The sequence below is a fragment of the Littorina saxatilis genome, linkage group LG5 (assembly GCF_037325665.1).
Source record: "Littorina saxatilis isolate snail1 linkage group LG5, US_GU_Lsax_2.0, whole genome shotgun sequence".
Lineage (NCBI taxonomy): Eukaryota > Metazoa > Mollusca > Gastropoda > Littorinimorpha > Littorinidae > Littorina > Littorina saxatilis.
The window spans coordinates 55,738,017-55,764,618 of NC_090249.1; the positions used below are offsets into that span (position 1 = coordinate 55,738,017).

The 26,602-nt window shown below is 42.4% G+C and overlaps 2 protein-coding genes across 2 annotated transcripts in view; one reads left to right on the forward strand and one right to left on the reverse strand.

Moving 5' to 3' along the window:
- LOC138967812 (uncharacterized) overlaps positions 1-7,748 on the forward strand; it is a 37,242-nt gene extending 29,494 nt beyond the window's left edge. The window contains exon 4 of the mRNA XM_070340469.1: positions 3,577-7,748. Coding sequence (XP_070196570.1) covers positions 3,577-5,730 — 2,154 coding nt within the window. The 3' untranslated portion in view covers positions 5,731-7,748. The remainder of the gene's footprint in view (positions 1-3,576) is intronic.
- A 15,763-nt stretch (positions 7,749-23,511) lies between these two features.
- LOC138965901 (solute carrier family 35 member E1 homolog) overlaps positions 23,512-26,602 on the reverse strand; it is a gene marked incomplete at its 5' end in the record, with an annotated part of 7,227 nt that continues 4,136 nt past the window's right edge. The window contains 2 exon segments of the mRNA XM_070337985.1: positions 23,512-24,643; positions 25,875-26,120. Coding sequence (XP_070194086.1) covers positions 24,284-24,643; positions 25,875-26,120 — 606 coding nt within the window.

Below are 26,602 nucleotides of genomic sequence, written 5' to 3' on the forward strand. Positions count from 1 at the left end.
GCAAAACAGACTGACACAGAACTTTATTATTATTTTTTTATCTTCCTCTCTCTGTTGCTGACCTCTCTCTCTCTCTCTCTCTCTCTCTCTCTCTCTCTCTCTCTCTCTCTCTCTCTCTCTCTCTCTCTCTCTCTCTCTCTCTCTCTCTCTCTCTCTCTCTCAGTATGGTTTTGCGTGACTTAAGGTCGCGGATTGGACACGGGTCAACTGTTTGTGCAGACCCAGAAACGGTATCCATGTCCCACCCCCGTGTCACCACGCTCTCCCTCTCTCTCTCTCTCTCTCTCTCTTTCTCTCTGTCTGTCTGTCTCTCTCTCTCTCTCTCTCTCTCTCTCTCTCTCTCTCTCTCTCTCTCTCTCTCTCTCTCTCTCTCTCAGTATGGTTTGAAACAGTTTTGCGTGACTTAAGGTCGCGGATTAGAATCCGGCCCGGGTAGGTCACGGGTCAACTGTTTGTGCAGTCCCAGAGACGGTATCCATGTCCCACCCCCGTGTCACCACGGCCACATATCTATATGTTTTTGGAATCAGGAACCGACAAGAAATAAGAAGAAATTTTTTTAATCGAGTCGGGAAATTTAATTTTAATCATAATTTTCATATATTTAATTTTCAGAGCTGGTTTGTAATCCAAATATGATATAGTTATATGTTTTTGGAATCAGAAAATGATGAAGAATAAAATGAAATTGTTTTTGGAGCGCTTCTTGTTATTTTTTTAATTACAATTTTAAAAAATGTAATTACCAAACTTATTAATTATTTTTAAGCCTCCAAGCTGAAATGCAATACCAAAGTCCGGCCTTCGTCTAAGATTGCTTGATCAAAATTTCAACCCATTTGATCGAAAAATGAGGGCGTGACAGTGCGGCCTCAACTTTTACAAAAAGCCGGATATGACGTCATTAAAGACATTAAATGCAAAAAAAGAAAAAAAACGTCCGGATATCATACTCAGGAACTCTCATGTAAAGTTTCATGAAGATCGGTCCAGTAGTTTTCTCTGAATCGCTCTACACATACACACAGACACACACACAGACACCACGACCCTCGTCTCGCTTCCCCCTCTATGTTAAAACATTTAGTCAAAACTTGACTAAATGTAAAAACACTCAGTCAACCATCACAACGCCTATTCGGTCAACTTGCTGTAGAAGTGTCAAGAAATAATCCACTTGATCTCATTTTAAAAGACCAAGGTGGGTTATTAGTGGAATTAACACCTTTGGGACAGGAATAGAACCGAGAGTAGTGGCTGTGAGTGTGACGCCAGCGAAACAGACACAGTGACGTAGACAGGTATCGACCGGAGGCAACCATCAGACAATAAGCATCATCGACTTTTCCCTCCCAGTACCGCACGTCCGACAGAAACCAATACAATCCGAGTCAGTGCCACCACCACCAGCCAAGCAGGACCCTCGCTGCTTACACGTAACTTGCTCTATCGCCACCATCTTGGTTTGGAAGAGTGTCGTCTGCGTCCTCCTTCGCTGTTTTTCTGCTCTTCTTTTGTTGAAGAAGATCTTGTGTCAAGTCCACGAATTTCAAAGTCGATTGTTTCACTCCAAGGCAAGAGCGCAGCACCGTGAAATCATTGTTGTATTGATTGGATTTTTTCTTCTTTTCTGTATCTGAGGTGAGTAGGACTGATTGAAGTTCTGGAAGATTTTAAAGAGCTCTTGGCATTTACGTTGCTTTTTGAAGTCGGGGGCTGCATAATGGAGTTTTGATTGCGTGTATGAAATTCTATAAACGAGAAAGACTGCAGATAACAAAAGACAGGGTTTTTTCAACTCTAAAATTGCACTGTGTTTTTGTCGGATTGTTCCGACATATTAGATTGATTATCGATTTTAAAATGAGTGGAATAAAGGATGGCAGAGTTATAAGATTAGACCTGAATCCTGCCGTTTCTGAAGCTTTATAACGCTTTCCAAGCGCAACTAGTAATTTGTTTGCTTATTTGTTTGTTTGTTTGTTGGCAACTGATGACTAATTGTGCCAACTTTGTGTCAATAAAAGTTAGTTTGTCTTCAAACCGATTTATACTTAACTCTTGAGGACCATACACAGAGAACAGAATGTCAACCAAGCTCTCTCTATCTCTCTCTCCCTCCCTCTTTCTCTTTATCGCTCTCTTTTTTTTTTTTTTTTTTTTTTCCAAAGTAATTTAACGTTGACATGTATCGTCCAGGAAGTGCTTTCATTGTGTTAGTGTTTGCGTTATGCTTTATTAACCATGATTGTTGTGACTCTCTCTCTCTCTCTCTCTCTCTCTCTCTCTCCCTCTCCCTCTCTCTCTCTCTCTCTCTCTCTCTCTCTCTCTCTCTCTCTCTCCCTCTCTCTCTCTCTCTCTCTCTCTGCCTTGCTTTTATGTGTATTTTCTTTCCATACTATGTACTTAATGTTGCTAATGACTGCATCATCATCATCATCATCATCATCATCATCATCATCATCATCATCATCATCATCATCATCATCTGTAACATGTGTTTATTGGTGTTTGTATTTTATTTTTTACTTCTTTTAGTGTTTCTGTTTTAGTATAAATTGATAGTGTTGATGTGTGTGCGTGCGTGCGTGTTCGTCCTAATGACAGATTGTAAGAAAAAGCCCAGCCTTCAATCTTCATCCTTGCAAAATAAAGATCAGTTCAGTTCAGGTCTCTCTCTCTCTCTGTCTCTGTCTCTGTCTCTGTCTCTGTCTCTCTGTCTCTCTCTCTCTCTCTCTCTCTCTCTCTCTCTCTCTCTCTCTTGTCATGTTGTCAAGCCACTTCTCAAATGCCCCTGCCATTGCCGACTTCCGTATTATTGTTTGAAAATATCCTTTTGGGAATGCGTTCGGCACCTGCGTCTCGAAGACGAATGTGAGAAGGAAACAAAAATCAAAGCCTGTTGGCACTGACACAGTTATTATGATACATGTGTTCTCGCTAAGAGGAATGAAACACAAATCGCCTTTGGTTGCTTCTTTCGGAGAAACATAAAAGACAAGAAAAAGAACACAAAACGTAAATGCGAAACCGGGGCAAAGCGAAACTGAAACAGAACAGAGAAAGGATTAAGTGTTCCTCATGCTGTCTCTTTCTCTCTCTCTCTCTGCCCCACCCTCTCTCTCTCTCTCTCTCTCTCTCTCTCTCTCTCTCTCTCTCTCTCTCTCTCTCTCTCTCTCTCTCTCTGCGTGCGTGCGTGAGTGTGATGTAATACTAGTATAAATCTATAATTCCTTCGTTTTTTACTGGACACGTTTGCTTGATTGATCAACCGACCACTTCATTGAAATGTGTTGTTGTTGTTGTGTTGTTGTTGTTGTTATCACTAATACTACTACTTCTACTATTACTACTACTACTACTACTACTACTACTACTACAACTACTACTACCACCACCACCACCACTACTACTACTACTACTACTACTACTACTACTATTACTACTAGGCCTACTACTAGTACCACTACCACCGCAACCACTACTGCTGCTACTACTACTACTGCGACTACTACTACCACTACAACTACTACAACCACTACAACTACTATCATTATCATTATGATTGTTTTTCAGAAGGGGACAGACGCGAACCAAGGCGACGTGTCGGGCGTGACGCCCCTGATGCTGTCAGCCGCCCTCGGTCAGCGCTCGTCAGTCAGCACGCTGATGGAGTTCGCCCGTTCCGGCCACGTCCGTCTCAACCTGCAGGCCAAGGACGACAGTGACTTCACCGCCCTGGACTATGCTGCGGTCAGCGGCAACGCCGGTCTGGCTGACCAAATTCGCGGCCGCACCAAGAGCGTCCCCGGGGGAGCCAAACTGAACGGCAATAAGCTGAACAACAACACCAGGAACCTAAACAACAACAATAACGTCAGTAACAAGGCTGGGGGAGGAGGAGGAGGAGGAGGTCCCAAGAACAAGCCTTACAAGGCCGGAGAGGAAATCGAGATGGCTGAGGTCACCCCTGCGGCTCTGCGGGATTCGAACCTGTCATCCATCCAGCAGTTCGGGCGAGAGCTGAAGGCGCTGCAGGCTCAGAACGACACCAACCTCACCGCCCTGGCCTCATCCTCTAGACCCGGCAGTCGCTCGGCCAGCAACGAGCGACCGAGGAGTCGCTCGCAGAGCAACGACCGAACCCCCAGCAGACCGGGCAGCCGAGCCGCGGGCTCCCGCAGTCAGGAACGACCCGGCAGTCGGGCTCAGGGCGGGGTCAGCAAGGACAGGCCGGGCAGCAGAGTGGGCGCGAGGTCCAAGGGCAGCCTGACCACGAGTGAGGACGACGATGACCTTGACCTTGACCTGAGCAGCCTGCGCGAGCTGGTGGGCACAGTGCGGGAGGCCGCCAAGGAGATCCGCGAGATCGTGGAGCCCATGCAGCGCGCGGACCGCGAGGAGAAGGAGCACGCCGCCAGGGCCAGGGAGCACAAGTCTCGCCGCCGCCAGCAGAAGAAGGCTCAAGGCAAGCGGCGCAACTCGGGCCACAGCCAGCAGATTCAGGCGGAGGTCCACGTCATCTCAGAGATCAACGGTAGACCTATCCCGCCCCTGCCCCCGACCACGCCGCTCATGCCATCTGCTCCGTACGACGACGACGATGACGACCAGCGACGCATGCCACCCACGGCCTTCCTGCACGTGGAGAACGAGGAGCTGTCTGCCACATGGCCCAGACAGAAGGGGCGGAGCGTTTCAAGGGAGAGGTCTCTGTCAGGCGGCCAAGCCATGGGGGTGGGAGGAGCCAGTAGCGCTGGTAACACCCCCCTTGCTAGGCACGCCAGCGACCCCAGCGGCAGCAGGGTGCCCGCAGCAGCGGCCAGAAGTGAGAACCAGATCCTGGAGAAGGTGATGGGTCGTCAGCAGGAGGGCTCTGACCCCTTGATGGCCCTCATCAACAACGCCAACGTCCCCAAGCACCGCCTCATCATGGAGTCCCGCCAGCGGATCGTGGGGAGAGCGCGCGACCACTGGAGCACCCACAACACTCCACCGCCCCTCCAGAACCGGCCCCAGACCCCGCCCACCCCCCTGCCTCACATCACCGTTAGCGAACACGCCCCTGGTGCCGAGGAGGCCGGTAATGTGTTCGCCGAGCAGCAGCGGTCTCCACCCAAGTCTCCAAGCGTCGCTCCTTCGTCCCCACACCCACTGAGGCAACAGCAGCCAACCGGACCACCCTCACCCGAAAAGCCTGCTGCTCATCCAGCCAGCTCAACCCACCCTTCAACCAGACCTGGCAGACCAGGGGCTAGACCGGGACCTAACAGCGGACCACCCGCCGCCAGACCTGCTCCTAACACAAGCCCGAGCAAAGAGCCAGCTCCTAGACCTGGTCTAAACAACGGCCAAGCATCAAGGCCTGGTCCAAACAACGGACCAGCATCAAGGCCGGGTCCAAACAACGGACCAGCAGCGCCGAGGCCAGCTCCCAACAGCGGATCCAAACCTGCCCTGAACAGACCTCAAGGCGGTCCCACAAAGCCTACTGGTCCACCCGGTCCAGCTGTGAAACCTGCAGCCCCTCCAGCCGGTCCAAATGCAAGGGGTGCAGCACAAACTGGTCCAAATGCAAACCCTGCAGCCGGTCCAACTCCAAGACCGGCGGTACCAGCCGGTGCAGGCGGTAAACAGCCTGCCAGACCCGCTGCAAACGGAGGACCTGCAGGAAAAGCTGCCACCAACGGGGGACCGGTTAAACCCGGCGTACGGCGTGCTGCTCCCTAGATCCACGTTGGAACTTGAACGACGCTTCATTGCACAGAACAGTCGAACTTGTCTGTAACGACTATCCGAGGGACCTTGCAGAAGTGGCCCTTATAGAGAGGTAGTCGTTATGGAAATGCGCATTATATAGGAAAGATGATGTGTTTTCTTGCACTGTTTCTTGAAATCGTCTGTCGTACGAACTATCAGCAGCAGGTTGATGCAGAAAGAACAGTTGAACCTGTCTGTAACGATCACTCAATGTACTGACCAAAAGTGGTTGTTAGAGAGAGGTGGTCGCTGTGGTAAGGTGAAAGAAGACAAAACTTGTGGGGTACTTCGAACTGGCCTTTGTGAACAGATGGTTGTTTTCGTGAGGTGGGTCATACGGACAGATTTAAGGCAATGTTCCTTGTTTTTAAAAGGACAGTAAATTCTTTCAGTCTTGAGTCTTGAGACTGTACGAACACTTTGTTTAAGTCCACGGCAAGGACTAGTAGTAGTCCTTGGTCCACGGCAAAGAAACCGGTCGATGCACATGCCAGTGGTGAACAGGATGAGATAGGTTCTTCGACGTGAGCAAGACGGTCAGCATAATTATGTTCGCACGCAAAAAAAGGACTATGTCCTCTTCAGCAGTAGCAATGGTCGACGTTTTGGGTTAATCATTTTCGCGTGAAGCAAGGAAAACGGTATATTTTGTACAAATGACGGTGTATCTATGCACGTGGATCAAAGTGAATAAGCTCGGATTTCTTCGTGATGTACGCAATGACAAAAAACTACAGTTGTCAGAGAGTTGATAAGGTATGCGTCTCGAAGTCTTCTCAGTCTAAAGAGCAGCTTTTTGTAGTTGTGTGACCTTGACCTTGACCTTGGCTTGTGTGTATGGAGCAGACATGCGGACTCGTGAACACATCACTTAACATTCTACAAAGTCATTTATATGCTAGTGTGATGTTGGGCAAGTTAAACTCTTGGTGGTACAGATGCAAACCAGCATCAAAACAGCTGACTGGCGTATTATGTTGCCATGTGACCTTGACTTTAAGAAAAGGTCACTTTCTACTTTACTCATCGGTGACGATGGAAACTCGTGGATCATTCCATTGTGGATTTCCTGATGCTCTACAGAAATGTAAATTTGATTTGTGACGTTCTCTGTATGTATTTTATGTAGGCCTGACCTGCAGGTCCGTTTCTGTATAACTATTTATAACTCTCAAAAACGTTAAAAATGGAGTTAGATGAAATGTGATTTCTATATAAACAGGATAACCGTAAAGAGTCTGAAAGAATTCATGCGTGGAAACAGTTCAAACGTGTTTTAGTACTATAAACGCAGACATGCAACACGTAGCCTACATTCCTGTAATTCCGTAATATCAGGGTGGGCCACAAAAAGAGGGACAAAATCAAACTCTCATATTTTCTAAGAAAATAATTGTTTCTTTCTGACCAGAATGTCCTTTGTTGTTGGTAACCACACTACCAGTGTTTCTGAACTTATCAACCAAGCGTGTGATAGTATGACGATGTGGTATTTTCTTTCCAGGGTGTTCGCGTCGAAACTGTCTTTGAACCAGAGTAGGCGACTACAGTTCCACAATCTTGGTCCTCTCTTCGACGGAAAAGTGATCGTAGGGGTCCATTCTTCTGTCAGATAAAACTTACAGGTCTTCTGGATATATCACCTGAAAATCAGAAAGAAACAATTATTTTCTTAGAAAATATGAGAGTTTGATTTTGTCCCTCTTTTTGTGGCCCACGTCATCCAGCAGCGCGGGGCCTGGATTAAACATGTCATCAATTACTGACAAGAGCAACCAAATGTTCTTCGATTTCGAAATGCTTTGGTATAATAAAAATTTGAGATGTTGTCCACATCTGGTGAAAAAAATCTTGCGAAAATTCTTGTATTTGTAGAAACTATTACAGTTTCTTTTTGTCCCTCTTTTTGTGGTACACCCTGTATAAAATCCCAAAACAGATGGACTGCCAACGTTCCAAAATTCAGAACCCAAAAACAAGATTGGTAGGTCATTGGAACGTTTATTATTGACAACATATGGCGATAACTTCTTCTTGAGGAGCCAAATTCACTATTATAAACAAAGTGGTCTGTTACTCTTATCGGGGCCTGGAATCTTTTCGCGGCATGCGTCTTGGACAACCCGATAGCGGCAAGCCTCCACCCCCCCCCCCCCCCCCCCCCACCGACCGTCGGCGCGCTGCGTTTATGTTACACTAGGCCTTGGCAGAAACAAGATGGGTTAAAATCTAACAGGCCCCTGATCTTAAGACTTTTTTTTAATTGAAATAAAATCGAATTCATTAATATTATGTTGTCTGTGCGCTCGTCTTTACTCATACACTCACAGGTTTCGTACCAGTGTAACATCCCCCCCCCCCCCCCAGCTTAAAACTCTTTGTTTGGCGACTTACTACTGCAGAACTTAAAACTGTTAACCCTCTAGAACCTGCTCATGCTAGCAGCGTTTCTAAACTTGTTTTTTGTGATGTTTGGTAATTCATTATCTCCAGGCAAATATATGCACTTTTATACAGCCGCGAAGTGTGTTACGAAGTGGTGTGTGTTGCGTGTGCCTATGCACACCAGCTTGGCTGAGGAGGGTGGAAAGCCATGCATGAAGTTGGCGGCAACGAGTGAATTTGTTTGCCTCAAAGCGAATGTCCGATACCGGTCGTTGTCGTAAAGAAATAGTCTCAGTAAATTTGCAAAAAATACACTATCCTTGTTTTCTAAGCCATTTTTCTCAAAGGTTTGGTAAACCGAGGCTTTTTTGTTTTCAAACGCTAATGATTCCGTCAGAAACATCGAACACACTTTAAATGTTGCAACAACAACATCATAATCCAAACGCAGGTAAAATACTCTCTAACTATACTGAATTTGTGTTTGTAGTGCTGTAGTACAAGTTCCTTCGGTTTTACACTACATTTTTAGCTTGAAGGGATTGTAGTATGTTATATTTTGCAATATGAATAATTGTACATATCAATATAATGAAATAACAAGCAAATCGAGTCCAAACTTTTAGGTTTCCAACCTGGCAACTGAATAACAAGATGGCGTACATTTTGTCGTCTGCTTCCCCCTAACCCTTCATAAATGTAGAAAAAGTCCCCGAGTTTCCCCCTTCTTCTTGCCTTGGCTGCAATGTTTACGCGGCTGGGATTTATCACCGCGCGGCTCGCTGACAAGATAAAATAAACAAGCTCCCCCACTGGAATTGGGAACTAGTGGCCATATGTAAATTAATAATACACGTTCCAATCACCCACCAATCTTGTTTTTTGATTCCGTAATAAATAAATTGATGTAAGCTGAATTGGGCCACTATTGACCTCAGGCCACAAAACCGGCTCAGTGTCGTAAAGCCCATCGATGCCACTCACGGTTAATCACTTTGGAATATTATTTCCACGTCACATTTCCGTCCAGAAGTTTACAACTTTTGAGGTCAATATCACTGAAAATAATAGAGCGGGGATGTAGCTCAGTCGGTAGCGCGCTGGATTTGTATCCAGTTGGCCGCTGTCAGCGTGAGTTCGTCTCCACGTTCGGCGAGAGATTTATTTCTCAGAGTCAACTTTGTGTCCAGACTCTCCTCGGTGTCCGAACACCCCCGTGTGTACACTCAAGCACAAGACCAAGTGCGCACGAAAAAGATCCTGTAATCCATGTCAGAGTTCGGTGGGTTATAGAAACACGAAAATACCCAGCATGCTTCCTCCGAAAGCGGCGTATGGCTGCCTAAATGGCGGGGTAAAAACGATCATACACGTAAAAGCCGTGGGAGTTTCAACCCATGAACGAACAAACAAACTGAAAATAATTTATGTATGCACTGTTCACAGATCGTGTAGAATTAATCTACTAGCCATGTGTGATAGCATTGTGGGAAATCATTCTTGTCTTCTTGGTTTTTCCTGTCCAATTTGTTTGTGTGTTGGAAGAGCATAGCATGATAGACAACTCGGGTTTGTATGGGTTGTGAAAGAGTGAATGCCCTTGCCGTTTACTTTGAGAACCAATGGAGGGGCCAATCGCAGTAACGAGGGGTGTGCCGGAAACACGTGGACAGTAGCACGTGTGAAGTTACTTCAAACACTGTTTCTTTGGTTACTTGTCAGAGGACAAGCAAGGGTGTTCACTCTTTCACAACCCATATAAACCCGACGGAGTTATTTCCGAAAATCGTCTATTATGCAAAGAATAATCAAATGGTAGATTGCACACTCTGCTTGGGTTGTAGATTGCATTATTATTACGTGATAGTTGTACTTGAATTATTTTCAGTTAAAAAAAACTCTTTGTCTTTTTGCTCGACGAAGACCAAACGGTCGGATAAAGCATAGACCTATAATATAGGTCCCTGGATAAAGTAAACAAGTCCCGTAAGGCGAAATTACTACATTTAGTCAAGCTGTGGAACTCACAGAATGAAACTGAACGCACTGCATTTTTTCACAATGACCGTAGTCCGCCGCTTGTGCAAAACGGAGTGAAACTGACGAGCCTGTTTAGCGCGGTAGTGGTTTCGCTGTGCTGCATAACACGCTTTTCTGTGCCTCTCTTCGTTTTAACTTTCTGAGCGTGTTTTTAATCCAAACATATCATATCTATATGTTTTTGGAATCAGGAACCGACAAGGAATAAGATAAAATTGTTTTTAAATCGATTTTGGAAATTTCATTTTGATCATAATTTTTATATTTTTAATTTTCAGAGATTGTTTTTAATCCAAGTATAACATATTTATATGTTTTGGGAATCAGAACATGATGTAGAATAAGATGAACGTAAATTTGGATCGTTTTATATAAAAAAAAATTATTAAAATTTTTAGATTTTTAATGACCAAAGTCATTAATTAATGTTTAAGCCACCAAGCTGAAATGCAATACCGAAGTCCGGCCTTTGTCGAAGATTGCTTTACAAAAATTTCAATCAATTTGATTAAAAAATGAGGGTGTGACAGTGCCGCCTCAACTTTTACAAAAAGCCGGATATGACGTCATCAAAGACATTTATCGAAAAAATGAAAAAAACGTCTGGGGATATCATACCCAGAAACTCTCATGTAAAATGTCATAAAGATCGGTCCAGTAGTTTACTCTGAATCGCTCTACACACACACACAGACACACACACACACACACACACACACACACACACACACACACACACACACCGTCACACACACAGACAGACAGACAGACAGACACACATACACCACGACCCTCGTCTCGATTCCTCCTCTATGTTAAAACATTTAGTCAAAACTTGACTAAATGTAAAAACAGTTATTCGTTATTAGCAATACCTATATTTGATTGCAGAAAAAATAATGTGTCAGTATCGCTACTGCTGAATTGTAACTTTGTATAAAAACACGGATTAAAAATCGTACAGTTTTAAATCGGCAAACTGGTGCTGTGATGAGGGGTTGGCTAGGGAGGCTCCCCCCCACAAAAAAAGGGGGGGGGTGATATGAAGGCCTGTGAACAGAATTAGCACGGAATTAGAAAGAAGAACATGATCACAGTGCAAAATGTGATCATGGCATTCCGGATCATTGAAAGACCCCGACACGATGTAACAAACCCAAACTCTATATTACGATCCCTCAGTATAACGACTGAATCTTGGATATATTCCAAAAGTCGTTAAAGAGAGGTACCACCGTATCCAGGAATTCTCCGGAGTGTAAAATGACTGAGGAAAACGTTTGTTACACATGTAATCAAAGTAGCCTGAATAATCTCGATACACTTCGGAAGGCATTACTCATAATCTAGACCACTCACAACCCACTGCTGTTTGATCTGAGTTTTTTTTTGTGTGTGTTTTTACACGTTTTACCAAAACATCTGTACTTTCTTTCTGTGATACTTTATGCAGCTCTATGTTAATCCGTCCAGGAACTATTCATGAATTCTTATTTATGAACATATATACATTGTCATATTCGTTTTGATTTGCAGATGATTACGTTTTAATTACTTGCACCTGTTTATATATATATATGTGTGTATTTTGCAGCAGTCTAACTTCAACCTCGCGTGTTTTGGATGTGGAAACATACAAGAACTTGAAGAAGTTCCAGAAGAAAAAAATCCAACACAATGTATTATGGTTTCCGTGTTGGAACACAACGTCAACGTTTTTGTCACACTTACTCACAATACTGCTGACTCTTTTTTCTTATTGACTTGTCATATTCGTTTTGATTTGCAGATGATTACGTTTTAATTACTTGCACCTGTTTACTTACCTGTGCTGGATATTTCAGTATACACGTTTCGATGCAATTTCCTTCATGCAGTTGACTGCTGTGTTCACTCTCTCACAACATCAGTTTGTGATTATTACAGCAATTGTACAGACTACATTCAGTGATACTGCTGAATCGAGTTGTCACAAACATTTATTTTGATTTCACCGTTTCTTTGTTTAGTTGATTGTTTAGTTTTTGTTTGTTTTATTTGTTTGATGGGAGACGGGGGGAGGCCGGTTGGGGTTTATGCGTGCTTTTGCGTCCTTAATTCCAATTAGTATCATCATTGTAAACACGATTCCTACCACAGTTGTTGTAGATCGATACAATGTAGTAAAACGTTTGGAAGAAAAAAAGAAGTGTCAAATGGGCGTCGCGGTGAGCACTTTAGGGGAGATGTGGTTATAAGGTGCGTATGAGTTGGAGAAGATTGCACATCATATAGTTGCAATATCACACAAGTTCTGCTTCACAACTTTTGATACTTTGGGTTAACATATCATGCAATTTGGAATAACAAACACGTTTACAATTTGAAACTCCACCGTCTTATTCGTTGAAAGCTGTTGATGCTCCCGTTTTACCTGACATGGTTGATTCTTAGTCACAACATTTTCAAAGCTTTCTTTCTTTCTTTCTTTATTTAGTGTTTAACGTCGTTTTCAACCGTTCAAGGTATTTTCAAAGCTCAAGATTTTAAAATTACTTTATTTTTTATATCTGTTTACGCGCGCGGGTGTGTGTGTGTGTGTGTGTGTGTGTGTGTGTGTGTGTGTGTGTGTGTGTGTGCCACGGTGTGTTTGTGTGTGTGTTTCAAGTTTCGTGTTTTTTTCAGTGTCGAATTCGTTACCCAGTGAAGATCGACTTTCTTTACCAAACCATGCCCACAAGAGTTCATTGGCCGCTATTGTCGTGTATCAGTCGTTTTCATCGATTTTTCTGGTTTACAAAGAAAAGAGCATGGTCGATCTCCTTGTACAGTCAAGTTCGCCCATGCGTGTCAAGCGTGCACGCACTGCTTTGCGCGAAACTGTTATTGAGACCGATTTTCTGTTGTGTTTCACGTGCTACGGAGCCCAATCCTGTTATTTTGGTCACATATTTGTAAGCCGTGCGTTCGATCCTGTGCTCTGACGGCAGAAAGGGAAAATAACTAAGACTGTTGCACATTTAATATTTTCTAACAATGCTGAGCAAACACATTTTTTGTGTGTGTGGATATAGCTGCAATGTCAAGCTTTTGGCAATAAAATGCCAATTGGAAGACTCTTGGATTAAGAATGTAAACAAGGGTTCATAAAGAAGAGTTTGAAGGGGGGTCTGAGGGTCAGTTAAATTTGAACCTGCATGTATACAGCTCCTCTCCCCCCCCCCCCCCCTTACTCCTTCTCTCTCTCTTCCTCGTTTTACTTTTATGTTTGTGTACGTTGTTGATTTGTGACATTTGGAAGTGGAATTCTATATACGTTATCAACAGAGATTTGTACACGGTTAACTGTATGTTTATGTCATTCATAACTGAACAATGTGCAGATAATACGCGTTTAACGTGACCATGTTTTGTTACTGTTGGTGTTTTTTTCCTGCTATCATTACAATCAATAAAACCATTTTATGGCCCGGATCAGCTGCCGATAGTGTACTTTTGTATTAGATAGGCTACTCACGGCCAAAATAAAAACAGTTCATCATAATCTGGAGTATGCATGTTGTGTTCCTTGATTGTGTGTGTGTGTGTGTGTGTGTGTGTGTGTGTGTGTGTGTGTGTGTGTGTGCCGGTGTGTGTGTGTGTGTGTGTGTGTGTGTGTGTGTGTGCCGGTGTGTGTGTGTGTGTGTGTGTGTGTGTGTGTGTGAGTGTGTGTGTGTGCCGGTGTGTGTGTGTGTGTGTGTGCCGGTGTGTGTGTGTGTGTGTGTGTGTGTGTGTGTGCCGGTGTGTGTGTGTGTGTGTGTGTGTGTGCCGGTGTGTGTGTGTGTGTGTGTGTGAGTGTGCCGGTGTGTGTGTGTGTGTGTGTGTGTGTGTGTATGTGTGTGTGTGTGTGTGTCACTGTGTGTGTGTGTGTGTGTGTGTGTGTGTGTGTGTGTGTGTGCGCGCACTCGTGCGAGTGTCAAAGTGAAGGTTGTCTGTGTGCGTTCTTTGATTGTTAATGTTTGGTGCGTGTGCGGTTAATTGAGTGTGGGAGTGGTCGTGTGTGTATGTTGCAAGTTTGTCAATGTGTGTCCTTTATTTTCTAGGTTGGTGGTGTGTGTGTGTGTGTGTGAGTGTGTGTGTGTGTTAGACAAGAGACAAATGGTAGGGGACAACAAAAGCATAAGATCATACTTTCTGCTAAACCATGGTTTCCATGTAATATACATAACCACAAGTGCATCATCTTACAAGTATTTTTCGCTCCTCATTAGCAAGATCTAGATCAGCACTTTTCAAGACGTGTACGGGAACGTGTACCGGTAACGTCATCAAATCTAGTTTTTACGTCACGCGTTTGCCAAGATCTGTAGTCTTGGTGGTAGCAAAACAACGTATGCATTTGGAACCTTAGACAAAAAAGTGAGTCACGGGTGACACAATATCTACACGTACACGTACAGGTCTTTGCTACACGTTCGACCATCTAGAACACTGTAATTGTCTCTGTCGACACACATTTTCAACCGGTTGCTTCCATTTATAAATTAAACCGAGCATAGGGCATCATCACACACACACACACACACACACTTCAAAAATTCCTAACCCGAGGGAATTCTGGGTAGGGAAATCCCTTTCATGATTGGTCAATGCGTTTTGTGTTAGAAGTTTTAGCATTATGTTGGTCATACTTAGTGTCAATGCTACTTGGTTTTAATTTACCACCTGATACAAACTGAAAGGAAGAATAGAGGCAGCTATCAAGTAAATGCACCTTAAACAGAGAGATTGATAGATCGTACAGCACACACACACACACACAAAAGACATGTATTGAGAAACTTTCGGATATCTTTATGATATCAACAAATCAAATTTTGTAACAAGAAAGACATCAGCTTCAGCTAAGCACAGGTTTTTCATCTTTGTACAATGCCAACATGATGCATCAGTTTCACCAAATAAAACTTCATATTTCACATTTCTGTATACATGTATCATTTGTTATGTATATCAAACTTGCCCAGATGTCTTCGCACCTCAAGCAACACAGAACAAAAAGTTATGTTGCATCCCGATCTTTGCCTGTGGCGCATCTGCAATTGCAATAATGCACACGCATGCACAAACAATCACACGTAGCATTTTCAGGAATACCAGAGAAGTATTATGTGTTGCATCCTCCTTTTCCAATGGCTTATCTGCAACAGCAACCACAATCATTCACACACAGCAGGGCCGGACCAAGTTCGTTTGAGGGTTCCAACTGAAGGCAGGGGTCCAAAGTCCACATTTTTTTTTCTCTGAGAGGTACATTGGATGGCTAGGGGGGGGGGGGGGGGGGTTCCGGAACCCCAGGAACCCCCCCCCCCCCCAGATACGGCCCTGCACAGACACAGACACACACACAGTCACAGCATCTTCAGGGATACATGAAGATTTTTTTTTATCTCCCTTAACTGTGGTTTATCTGCAACCATAACCATGCACACATGCGCACTAACACACACATGCATATACTCTCTCTCTCTCTTGCACCAACAATAACAATAACTGCGAACCAGCTAGAAACCCCTATTAAACATACATATTAAATCAGCATATCCTGCTTTCTACTGTAGAAATATTCTAAAAGTCAATACAAGGATGGCCCAGGTTTGGGGAAGGGGGTAACTTACACAGTCAATTTTCTTGCACTTCGACAAATGTAATATGCATAGACGTGATAAAAAAGGTTTCAAAGCAGAAAAGCAATTTGAGTTTTTCTGTCCAAAGCCATTTTCTTAAACAAGTAAGGGGCATAATTTCCCAATCACAATGCCAAGCCCCAACAAATTCAGGTTGTAGCTGACTATGCAACCCGGCTAATAAAATTTAAAAAAACCAAAAACACATTCACACACTACCACTTTATGGGTTAATGCCTCAGATAATGTGAACATTTAAAGCATATGCAAGACTTCTCCATATCACTATTCTGTCCCTGATGTAAACTGTAAAACTGTAAAACTTACTTTAAACATATTCAGACTAGCTAAAAAAACCTATTATTTGGGCCAAAATAAATCTTAAAATCAAACTTACCAAGACAATATAGCATACATCTATTTGATCCCTGTAAATACTGTACACAGGACTAGATTTTGTTGGTCTGATAAATATCAATAAGTCATTTATACAAAGCAATGCTGTCACAGATGAGAGATCAATTGTATAACACACACGCTCACACACACGCTCACACAAACACACACACATGCACGCACGCACACACACACACACACACACACACACACACACACACACACACACACACACACACACACACACACACACACACACACACACACACTGAGAAGCAGAATGCTACAATAAATTCAGAAGCAACTGTTAATGCATGTTTCTATTCTTCCCAAACTGTGATGGTCACACAAAATTGTTATCAGTGCACGCATTCAAACAGACACACCCATTCACATGCAAGCACATCTAACAAACAAATCCCACAATCAAATTCAAACATACACAATCTGGCCTAATCTCACCAGTGCTGCTGTACAGCCTCAACACTAGTATATTCTGAACCTCCCCTTTTAGACCTCCAAGAATCTTGAGAAAATCAGGTCTTAAAAAGGAGGGAGTCTTAAAGTGGAGGTAAATTTACACAGGTTATGAACAGAAATTTTGAAAAGTAAGGTGAACCCCCCCCCCCCCCCCCTTTTTAGACATCCTAAAATCTGAAGTCTTAAAAATAAGGGAGCCTTATAAAGGGGGGGACATTTATACACATTATGAACCGGAAATCAGAAGAACAAAAACAGAATCAGAACAAGTCGCGTAAGGCGAAATTACTACATTTAGTCAAGCTGTCGAACTCACGGGATGAAACTGAACGCACTGTATTTTTTCACCAAGACAGTACACCTTCGTCAATCCCCGCGTGAAGGAAATCGCTCACCTTCCACGTGCAAAACGTAGTGATATTGACACGCCAGATTAGCGCAGTGGCGTATTGTGCTAAGCAGGAAAGCGTGCTTTTCTGTATTCTTGTTAACTTTCTGAGCTTGTTTTGAATACAACCTATCATATCTATATGTTTTTGGAATCAGGAAATGATCACGAATAAGATAACATCATTTTTGGATCGATTTCTTAAATTTTAATTGTAAGACTAATTAATCTATTTTCGTTAATTGTGATCACATTTTAAGAGTAAACATGACATATGTATATATGTTTAGATTCAGAATGTGATGAAAAATACGATGCAATCAATTTTAAATCTGTTTGCAAAAAATCGATTTTAATGACAACTTTAATGAGCAAACTCATTAATTAATTTTTAAGCCTCCAAGCTGAAATGCAATACCAAAGTCCGGGCTTCGTCGAAGATTACTTGACCAAAATTTCAACCAATTTGATTGAAAAATGAGAGCGTGACAGTGCCGCCTCAACTTTCACGAAAAGCCGGATATGACGTTATCAAAGACATTTACATGTACAGTGGTACTCCCGACGAACGACCCCCCCATCAGAGACCCTCTCCCTTCTCAGACCTCATTCTTGCTGACGGATTAGTTTTGCTATATAAATCACCCCCATGGCCGACTCCCCCCAGAACCTGATTTGCGACCGACTAGTTGTTACAATTTGCGACCTTGTAACGACATTTTCAAATCAAAACCTAACAAAAAATCGTAACGTTTTTCTTGAATCTCTGAAAAAAGATCGCAAAAATCACTCGGCCGGAAATATAACAGACGACGCGTTTAGGTCTCGATTGCGCATGTCCGGCGTTCACAATTTTACGATCCCAACATGCCCTTTTCTTTGTCCACTTCCTTTCGAAAAATCAACAAACACACGCGCAAGCATCAACGATCTTCTTCTTCGACCATGGCTTCGAACTCTCCTTCAACTTCAAACGCTCAATCGCGCGGAAAGAAGAGGAAAATTTTGATTCTGGAACAGAGGATGGAAGTGGTAAAACAGAGCCGTAAGGACGAAATGGGTCAACACAAGTGTGTTTTCAAGGCCGATCAATTTTGACAGTCAAATTAAGAAAGACCACTGGAAGAGAAAGTCTCAAGCTTCTCAGACTTCCATGAAATCTTTCTTCAAACCAGTGTAAAATGTGACAGGTGTATAGTCCTCTTCCAAATACTGACACCCATATGAACATAAACTCTTTTGACTCCCAAATATTTTTTTAAATACATGTAGAGGATACAATTAAAGTAAAAAAAAATAGAAAAAAGACATACCTCTTGTTTTTTATTGAATTAGATTATCAAATTAATTCACCAAACCACAACTGTAATTATGCCACAACTTCGACGGACCCTGAAGGTATTTCTCTCTTTCACTGATTTTTTCTCTCTCACTGTCTTTTTCTGACCTGACCTCACCCCCCATGTAAGACCCCCCCCCCTTTTAAGACCTAAATTTGTCAGATTTTGGGAGGTCTTACATGGGGAGTACCACTGTATAACAAAAATGAAAAAAATGTCTGGGGATATCATACCCAGGAACTCTCATGTAAAATTTCATAAAGATCGGTCCAGTAGTTTACTCTGAATCGCTCTACACACACACACACACACATACACACACACACACACACACACACACACACACACACACACACACACACACACACACACCACGACCCTCGTCTCGATTCCCCCTCTACGTTAAAACATTTAGTCAAAACTTGACTAAATGTAAAAAGGAGGAAGTCTTAAATCGGGGTTTGCCTTAAAAGGGGGTTTCACTTTCAAAGCTTTATAAACAGATTTGATTGTTATTCAACTTTACATCAGCTCATTCCACAAACTGTTTTGTAATGGATGACTATGTAAAGATCACACCCCAACACCAGCTTTTACACAATCACAGAGCCAAGTTTATGTGTTCCTGCAACGTCAAATGTAATCAAGAACCAAATCATGCCAATATCAACATATCAACACAGAAAGGAAACGCATAAACATATGTGCATCAACTCTCGCCGAGTAGCAATTTAAACACCCTGTATCTTGGAAGTCGAACAGAAAATCACCACACCTGTACAAAAATCTCAGACATATGTTTGTTAATTACACCTTTACAAAGTTTGGTAACCCCATTTGTACAATCAGCTTCATTAATTATCAGTGTACACCAGTGGACAGTCATGGTTACAATAATTCATAAAAATACTTCATTACATCAAAAAGATTGAATTCTTTCTTCTTCTTGTCGTTCGCTATAAGATTGAATTCACGAGGGCTTCATTTCACTCGGACTATTATATACACGTAATTAAAGAGCTGTAAACAAGAATAAAAATTGCTCAATAAATTACTAAAATGGAGAAAAAAAGAGAAAAAGGCCAAAGTTAAATGTACAAGAAAGCTGTATCCTGAAACTGAAACAATAAAAATTCACACATTTAATGTAATCATAAGAAGAATGTGAAAAAAGTGTGCCAATATATTTGGGATAACAACTCTCCCCCCTCGCCCCAAAAAGCTAAAGCAAACGTTTCAACTAACTAAGGGAAGCAATCAGACAGACGCTCAGCATGGCCATGTCTATACAAATGATTGCTTCTGCTCAGCTTATACTAAGGGAAGCAATCAGACAGACGCTCAACATGGCCATGTCTATACAAATGATTGCTTCTGCTCAGCTTATACTAAGGGAAGCAATCAGACAGACGCTCAACATGGCCATGTCTATACAAATGATTGCTTCTGCTCAGCTTATACTAAGGGAAGCAATCAGACAGACGCTCAACATGGCCATGTCTATACAAATGATTGCTTCTGCTCAGCTTATACTAAGGGAAGCAATCAGACAGAAGCTCAACATGGCCATGTCTATACAAATGATTGCTTCTGCTCAGCTTATACTAAGGGAAGCAATCAGACAGACGCTCAACATGGCCATGTCTATACAAATGATTGCTTCTGCTCAGCTTATACTAAGGGAAGCAATCAGACAGACGCTCAACATGGCCATGTCTATACAAATGATTGCTTCTGCTCAGCTTATACTAAGGGAAGCAATCAGACAGACGCTCAACATGGCCATGCCTATACAAATGATTGCTTCTGCTCAGCTTATACTAAGGGAAGCAATCAGACAGACGCTCAACATGGCCATGCCTATACAAATGATTGCTTCTGCTCAGCTTATACTAAGGGAAGCAATCAGACAGAAGCTCAACATGGCCATGTCTATACAAATGATTGCTTCTGCTCAGCTTATACGGGGTGTAGCTTTTCATAAGAGGGCGCAAGCCATAGAGAATACACAGAGACCTGCAGTAACAGTAAAGCTAGTTGAGTTTTCTTCTTCTGCGTTCGTGGACTCAAACTCCCAGGTACACTTGTGTTTCTTTGCTTGTAGAAAGGTGATGGGGTGGGGATCTCGGATGTAAATTGGACAAAATGATCAACAGAGCAAATACATGCACTGGAGCTGTTCAAACAGGTAGTACATAACAAAATGAACAGAGCAAATACATGCACTGGAGCTGTTCAAACAGGTAGTACATAACAAAATGAACAGAGCAAATACATGCACTGGAGCTGTTCAAACAGGTAGTACATAACAAAATGATCAACAGAGCAAATACATGCACTGGAGCTGTTCAAACAGGTAGTACATAACAAAATGAACAGAGCAAATACATGCACTGGAGCTGTTCAAACAGGTAGTACATAACAAAATGAACAGAGCAAATACATGCACTGGAGCTGTTCAAACAGGTAGTACATAACAAAATGATCAACAGAGCAAATACATGCACTGGAGCTGTTCAAACAGGTAGTACATAACAAAATGAACAGAGCAAATACATGCACTGGAGCTGTTCAAACAGGTAGTACATAACAAAATGATCAACAGAGCAAATACATGCACTGGAGCTGTTCAAACAGGTAGTACATAACAAAATGATCAACAGAGCAAATACATGCACTGGAGCTGTTCAAACAGGTAGTACATAACAAAATGAACAGAGCAAATACATGCACTGGAGCTGTTCAAACAGGTAGTACATAACAAAATGAACAGAGCAAATACATGCACTGTAGCTGTTCAAACAGGTAGTACATAACAAAATGATCAACAGAGCAAATACATGCACTGGAGCTGTTCAAACAGGAAGTACATAACAAAATGAACAGAGCAAATACATGCACTGGAGCTGTTCAAACAGGTAGTACATAACAAAATGAACAGAGCAAATACATGCACTGTAGCTGTTCAAACAGGTAGTACATAACAAAATGATCAACAGAGCAAATACATGCACTGGAGCTGTTCAAACAGGTAGTACATAACAAAATGAACAGAGCAAATACATGCACTGTAGCTGTTCAAACAGGTAGTACATAACAAAATGATCAACAGAGCAAATACATGGACTGGAGCTGTTCAAACAGGTAGTACATAACAAAATGAACAGAGCAAATACATGCACTGGAGCTGTTCAAACAGGTAGTACATAACAAAATCAAAACAAACAGTAAGGCAACAGCAAAATGAATTTGAAATCAGATTTGGAAAGTCACAAACTTTTGTTGTTATAATCTATCCCAAGATTTTCTGTAGAAGAAAACAAAAGTTATGATGGGTTAAATCCATTATTAAACGTATATTCAAGCAAAAGCTTACATACAAAATCATTTTTCTTGCTCTGAACTGCTGAAAAACTAAATTCATACAATCGGAAGCGGAACAGGGTTTCCCCTGTTATGCGTTGGTAATTCTCTGGATGACTACCATCTTGTCAGCCTTGTAAGACCTCCAGTTTAAAAACCTCCCCCACCCCCTCTTTTTCGCAGCCCCCTTTTTTTTTGATTCTCTGTTCATAATGATTTGTAAGATTGTTTTGTCTTAAAAGAAGGGTGCCACAGTTTTCCATAACTTTAGAAAAAATACTATGAATGGTCCAACATGCTTCCTTACCCAGCCTAAAAGTAACATCACAATAAAGCATTTCAGTATCAGCACTTTCGTGCCACAGCAGTCTGACAAGCAATGTCAAATATATTATCCTGGTTTAAACTGAAAAATAAGTGAATTCTCTTCTAACTGCTCTGGGGTTCACAGAGAATATGAAGAACCGCCTGTATCCACCCACTGTCTTGGGTCATTTCCTATCCAGGCTATTCCTCTAATTCATCATGTTTTAAAACTTTCTACCCCACCTATGTTGACCAAGTTTTTTTTAGCCGAGACAAGCTGTGCTGCAGCAGGTCACTCAGAATTGTAGTAACTGTGAAGAAACAGTGTATCAACACGCTGGAATACAGGCGTTAAATGGACGTTACAGGAAGCGACTGAAGCTAACAGTCTGAGCGGATATATCTGTTACAGTAAATTCTCAAAACTAGGAAATTTGCGAAATCCCGGAAAATTTCAGTAAATTTGTGAATTTCCTGTTTCACTCAGGGATTTCACAAATTTCCCAAAAATTCTAGGAAATTCGCAAATTTCCTGAAATGAGCATGCTATTTTTTCACAAATTTACTGAACAGTGAAAACATTTGTAAAATTCTTAAAAAAAAGAAGTCCGTTTTCTTTATTTTACATTGATATTTTGATAGATTTACTGTTAGAAGAAAAAAAGAGTTGATTTGAGCATGATTTGAGCCGAACATCTTCAATTTTTGGGTCCGACACACTACCAACCCGCCACGCCAGCCACATGAAAGGAAAGTGAGAAAAAATCATAAGAAGTTTGTGGTGTTGGGATCATGAAAACTCATGTGAAAACAGCTCACACCTGAACTACCAAGTCTGACAGACCACAAGCCTTTGCAGCTCAGTCCGCATTTGGTTCATTTTGCTGACAGGCAGCCCAACAGGATGGCAGGCAATGCAGATGTTGAACTGAAGTTCACCACAGAACTTTTCAGACAACGTGAGGACAATAAAACATATTGTTTAATCCCAAAGTCGGAATATAACAAGATTGTGGAAGATGTCAAGACTGCAGCCGTGAACAACGCAACCAAAAATCGACGGGAATATTATAACCTGGCAAAGTGAGTTTATCTTTCTCTTTTCACTTTCCTTTCATGTGGCTGGTGTGGCGTGTTGGTAGATGTTCGGTTCATATCATGCTCAAATCAACTTTTTTTCTTTTTCTTTTTCCTCTAACAGTAAATCTATCAAAATCACAATGTAAAATAAAGAAAACAGACTCTTTTTTTAATTTGTTTTTAAGAATTTTACAAATGTTTTCACTGTTCAGTAAATTTGTGAAAAAAATGGCATGCTCATTTCAGGAAATTCGCAAATTTCCTAGAATTTTTAGGAAATTTGTGAAATCCCTGAGTGAAACAGGAAATTCACAAATTTACTGAAATTTTCCCGGATTTCGCAACTTTCCTAGTTTTGAGAATTTACTGTAACATATCCGTACCTGGTCAGATAGAGCCATATGAGTGGGAGACAATGAGTTAAAGAGATGCAATCCCCATCTTCATTCCAGGTAGCACTTCATCTCCACATTTCCTACACTTCTGAACACCACAAAGTACAAATGTCTTATCAAGCCGTTACAGAACAGCTGCTGCACAAACAGACATTTCACTCTGCACTTCAACTTTCTAACATTCCCCCCATCTATTTCACAGAAACAATCCAACACTCCAACACATTTCCACACATGCTCCTCTCCCTAACTCCTTCAGCAAATATTTGTGCCATGTACTTTTCTTATTATGTGTGGAGAAAACTGCAAGAGCAGAGTTGGCTTGTTCTGATCGTTGTACGCAACCACTATGCTAAGGAAGGATGACAAGGCAGTCGCCATACACCGGCTCTTTTGCATAAAAACTCTTGAATGCCATTCACCAATTCAACTTTTTCCTAGATTTGGCCTGCCACCTTTGATATGCCACAGGCAGCATTTAAATCATGCTCAGATTTGGTTAACCACCTTTGGTATACCATAGGCAGCATTTAAATCATGCTCAGATTTGGCTTGCCACCTTTGGTATACCATAGGAAGCATTTTACTCATGCTCCGTTTTGGCTGGTCAATGTGCTCCACAAAAAATACTACCCCTTGCCCCTCCCACCATAAAAACACATTCATCACTCTCATGTCGATCCTCAAATTTCGCTCAAGGTTTTCCTACACATGATGAACGCTACGGGAATGCAAGCGACTGGAAGGGTTGCCGTATTGAACCTGCTGTGATGAAGATACAGGAGTCAACCCCCTTGCCGTGGGCTCCGTCGGGGTGTGAGAAGCAACAGGTATCAGCGTTATTCCTTCGTCACTGCCCTGCCAATCACGCAGCAAGATGTGTCCATTGGCCAAGGGGGGCGGTGATGTACCGTTGAGATGTGCGATGCCGCCGTTCTTCAAGAAGTTGGCATCGCTCTTGGAGTGCGGCATGTGGGATATGCCGTGGTGATGAAGTTCGGAGTCACTGTGTACTAGCGGAAGGATCTGCTGTCGTTTGGCTAACTGGTGCTGGTCGTATTTTGCCTGTGAGGGGAGGGAGAGTGATGTGTGAGATCAAAGACCATTCATATTTTTTAGCGTATCACCAACTCATGTCCCTAAAAGGAAAATTTCCTGTGAGGACGTTAAGGACCCCCATTTCATTCATATTCAAGTCAACACACAGGATCATTGACAAGGTTCAGCGGAACCCTCCTTCAGAGAATCAGGTCTTAAAAAGGAGGGAATCTTGCAATGGGGGTTCTTCTTCTTCGTTTATGGGCTGAAACTCCCATGTTCACTCCTGTTTTTTGGGGTTTTTTTTGGGGGGGGGGCGGGGATGTAGCTCAGTCGGTAGCGCTGGATTTGTATCCAGTTGGCCGCTGTCCGCGTGAGTTCGTCCCCACGTTCGGCGAGAGATTTATTTCTCAGAGTCAACTTTGTGTGCAGACTCTCCTCGGTGTTCGAACACCCCCATGTGTACACGCAAGCACAAGACCAAGTGCGCACGAAAAAGATCCTGTAATCCATGTCAGAGTTCGGTGGGTTATAGAAACACGAAAATACCCAGCATGCTTCCTCCGAAAGCGGCGTATGGCTGCCTAAATGGCGGGGCAAAAACGGTCATACACGTAAAAGCCGTGGGAGTTTCAGCCCATGAACGAACAAACAAACAAAACTCATGTTTTTGCACGAGTGGGTTTTTACGTGTACGACTGTTTTTACCCTGCCGTTCAGGCAGCCATAGGCCGCTTTCGGGGGAATAAAAATGGGGGTAAATTTGATACAGATTATGAACAACAAATCTGGAGAAAAAAACAGGGTGTTCAAAAGGGAGGGAGTCTTAAATCGGGGGTCTAAAAAGGGGGATTCCACTGTATAGGTTCTTCCTGTCCACAGGCGTACATATGTACGTACATGCTGACACACAAAGACACAGCCAGCTAGCCAGCCCGCCAGCCACACACACACACAGATCAGCAAGATCCAACAAACAATAAAAGAGCACTTTCACCAAGCGCCCCAACATCAGTAAATCTTGGTGAGAGAATGCTTCTCCTGTTTATTTCTTCTATTGACTTCTGCTCATTATACCTTAATTTCCAAAATATGTATTTAAACACACAACATTTCACTGCTCTTGACTTATCCTCGTTATCAGTTAATTTCCAAAAAATGTATGTTAACACAGTACAACATTACATTTCTCAAGACTTCACCTCGTTAATCAGTTAATTTTCAAAAATTGTATTTAAACACCCAACACACGACATACCTTGTTGTAACATAGGACGCCAAACACAGCAATCAGCATACCGATTGCATTCATCGGCGTGACAGAATTCTGCAGAATCAGGATGGAACCGCTAATGATGACGATTCGTTTGGTGGCGTTGGCGACAGCATAAGAAAGGGGGGCAACCAGGGCGAGAACCGTGAAGGCGAAGACGTTATGCATCATGTTGAACAGACCATCGCAAAACAGCAGCACCATAGTCTGTATCACTTTGCCGCTATTTAACTGCAATCAGAAAGAGACAGTGTGAAGAAGTCACAGTGAAATGTGATTATGCAAAACACACACACACACACATCTCGCACGTGCACACACACAAACAGACAATTCAAAACAACAAAACCTCAATCAATGAATAATAAATAAATAAAATAGTGGACATCGTTAAAATTCAAGTCACAACTCATATCAAGATAAAATAATCACAGGCGACTTGTTCAGAATAACTCTACTTATACTCTTGTTGAAAATACTGTGGACATCCACACCCCCCCCCCCCCCCCCCCCTCCCGCCCCCCATTTTAAAAAATCCACCAAAGTAAGACTACCTACTTTTAAAGACCCCGATTTTCTCATATTTCCCACAGTAAATTCACCCCCATTTTAAGACTCCCTCCTTATTAACACCTGATTTTCTCATATTTTCCACAGTAAATTCACCCCCATATTAAGACTCCCTCCTTATTAACACCTGATTTTCTCATATT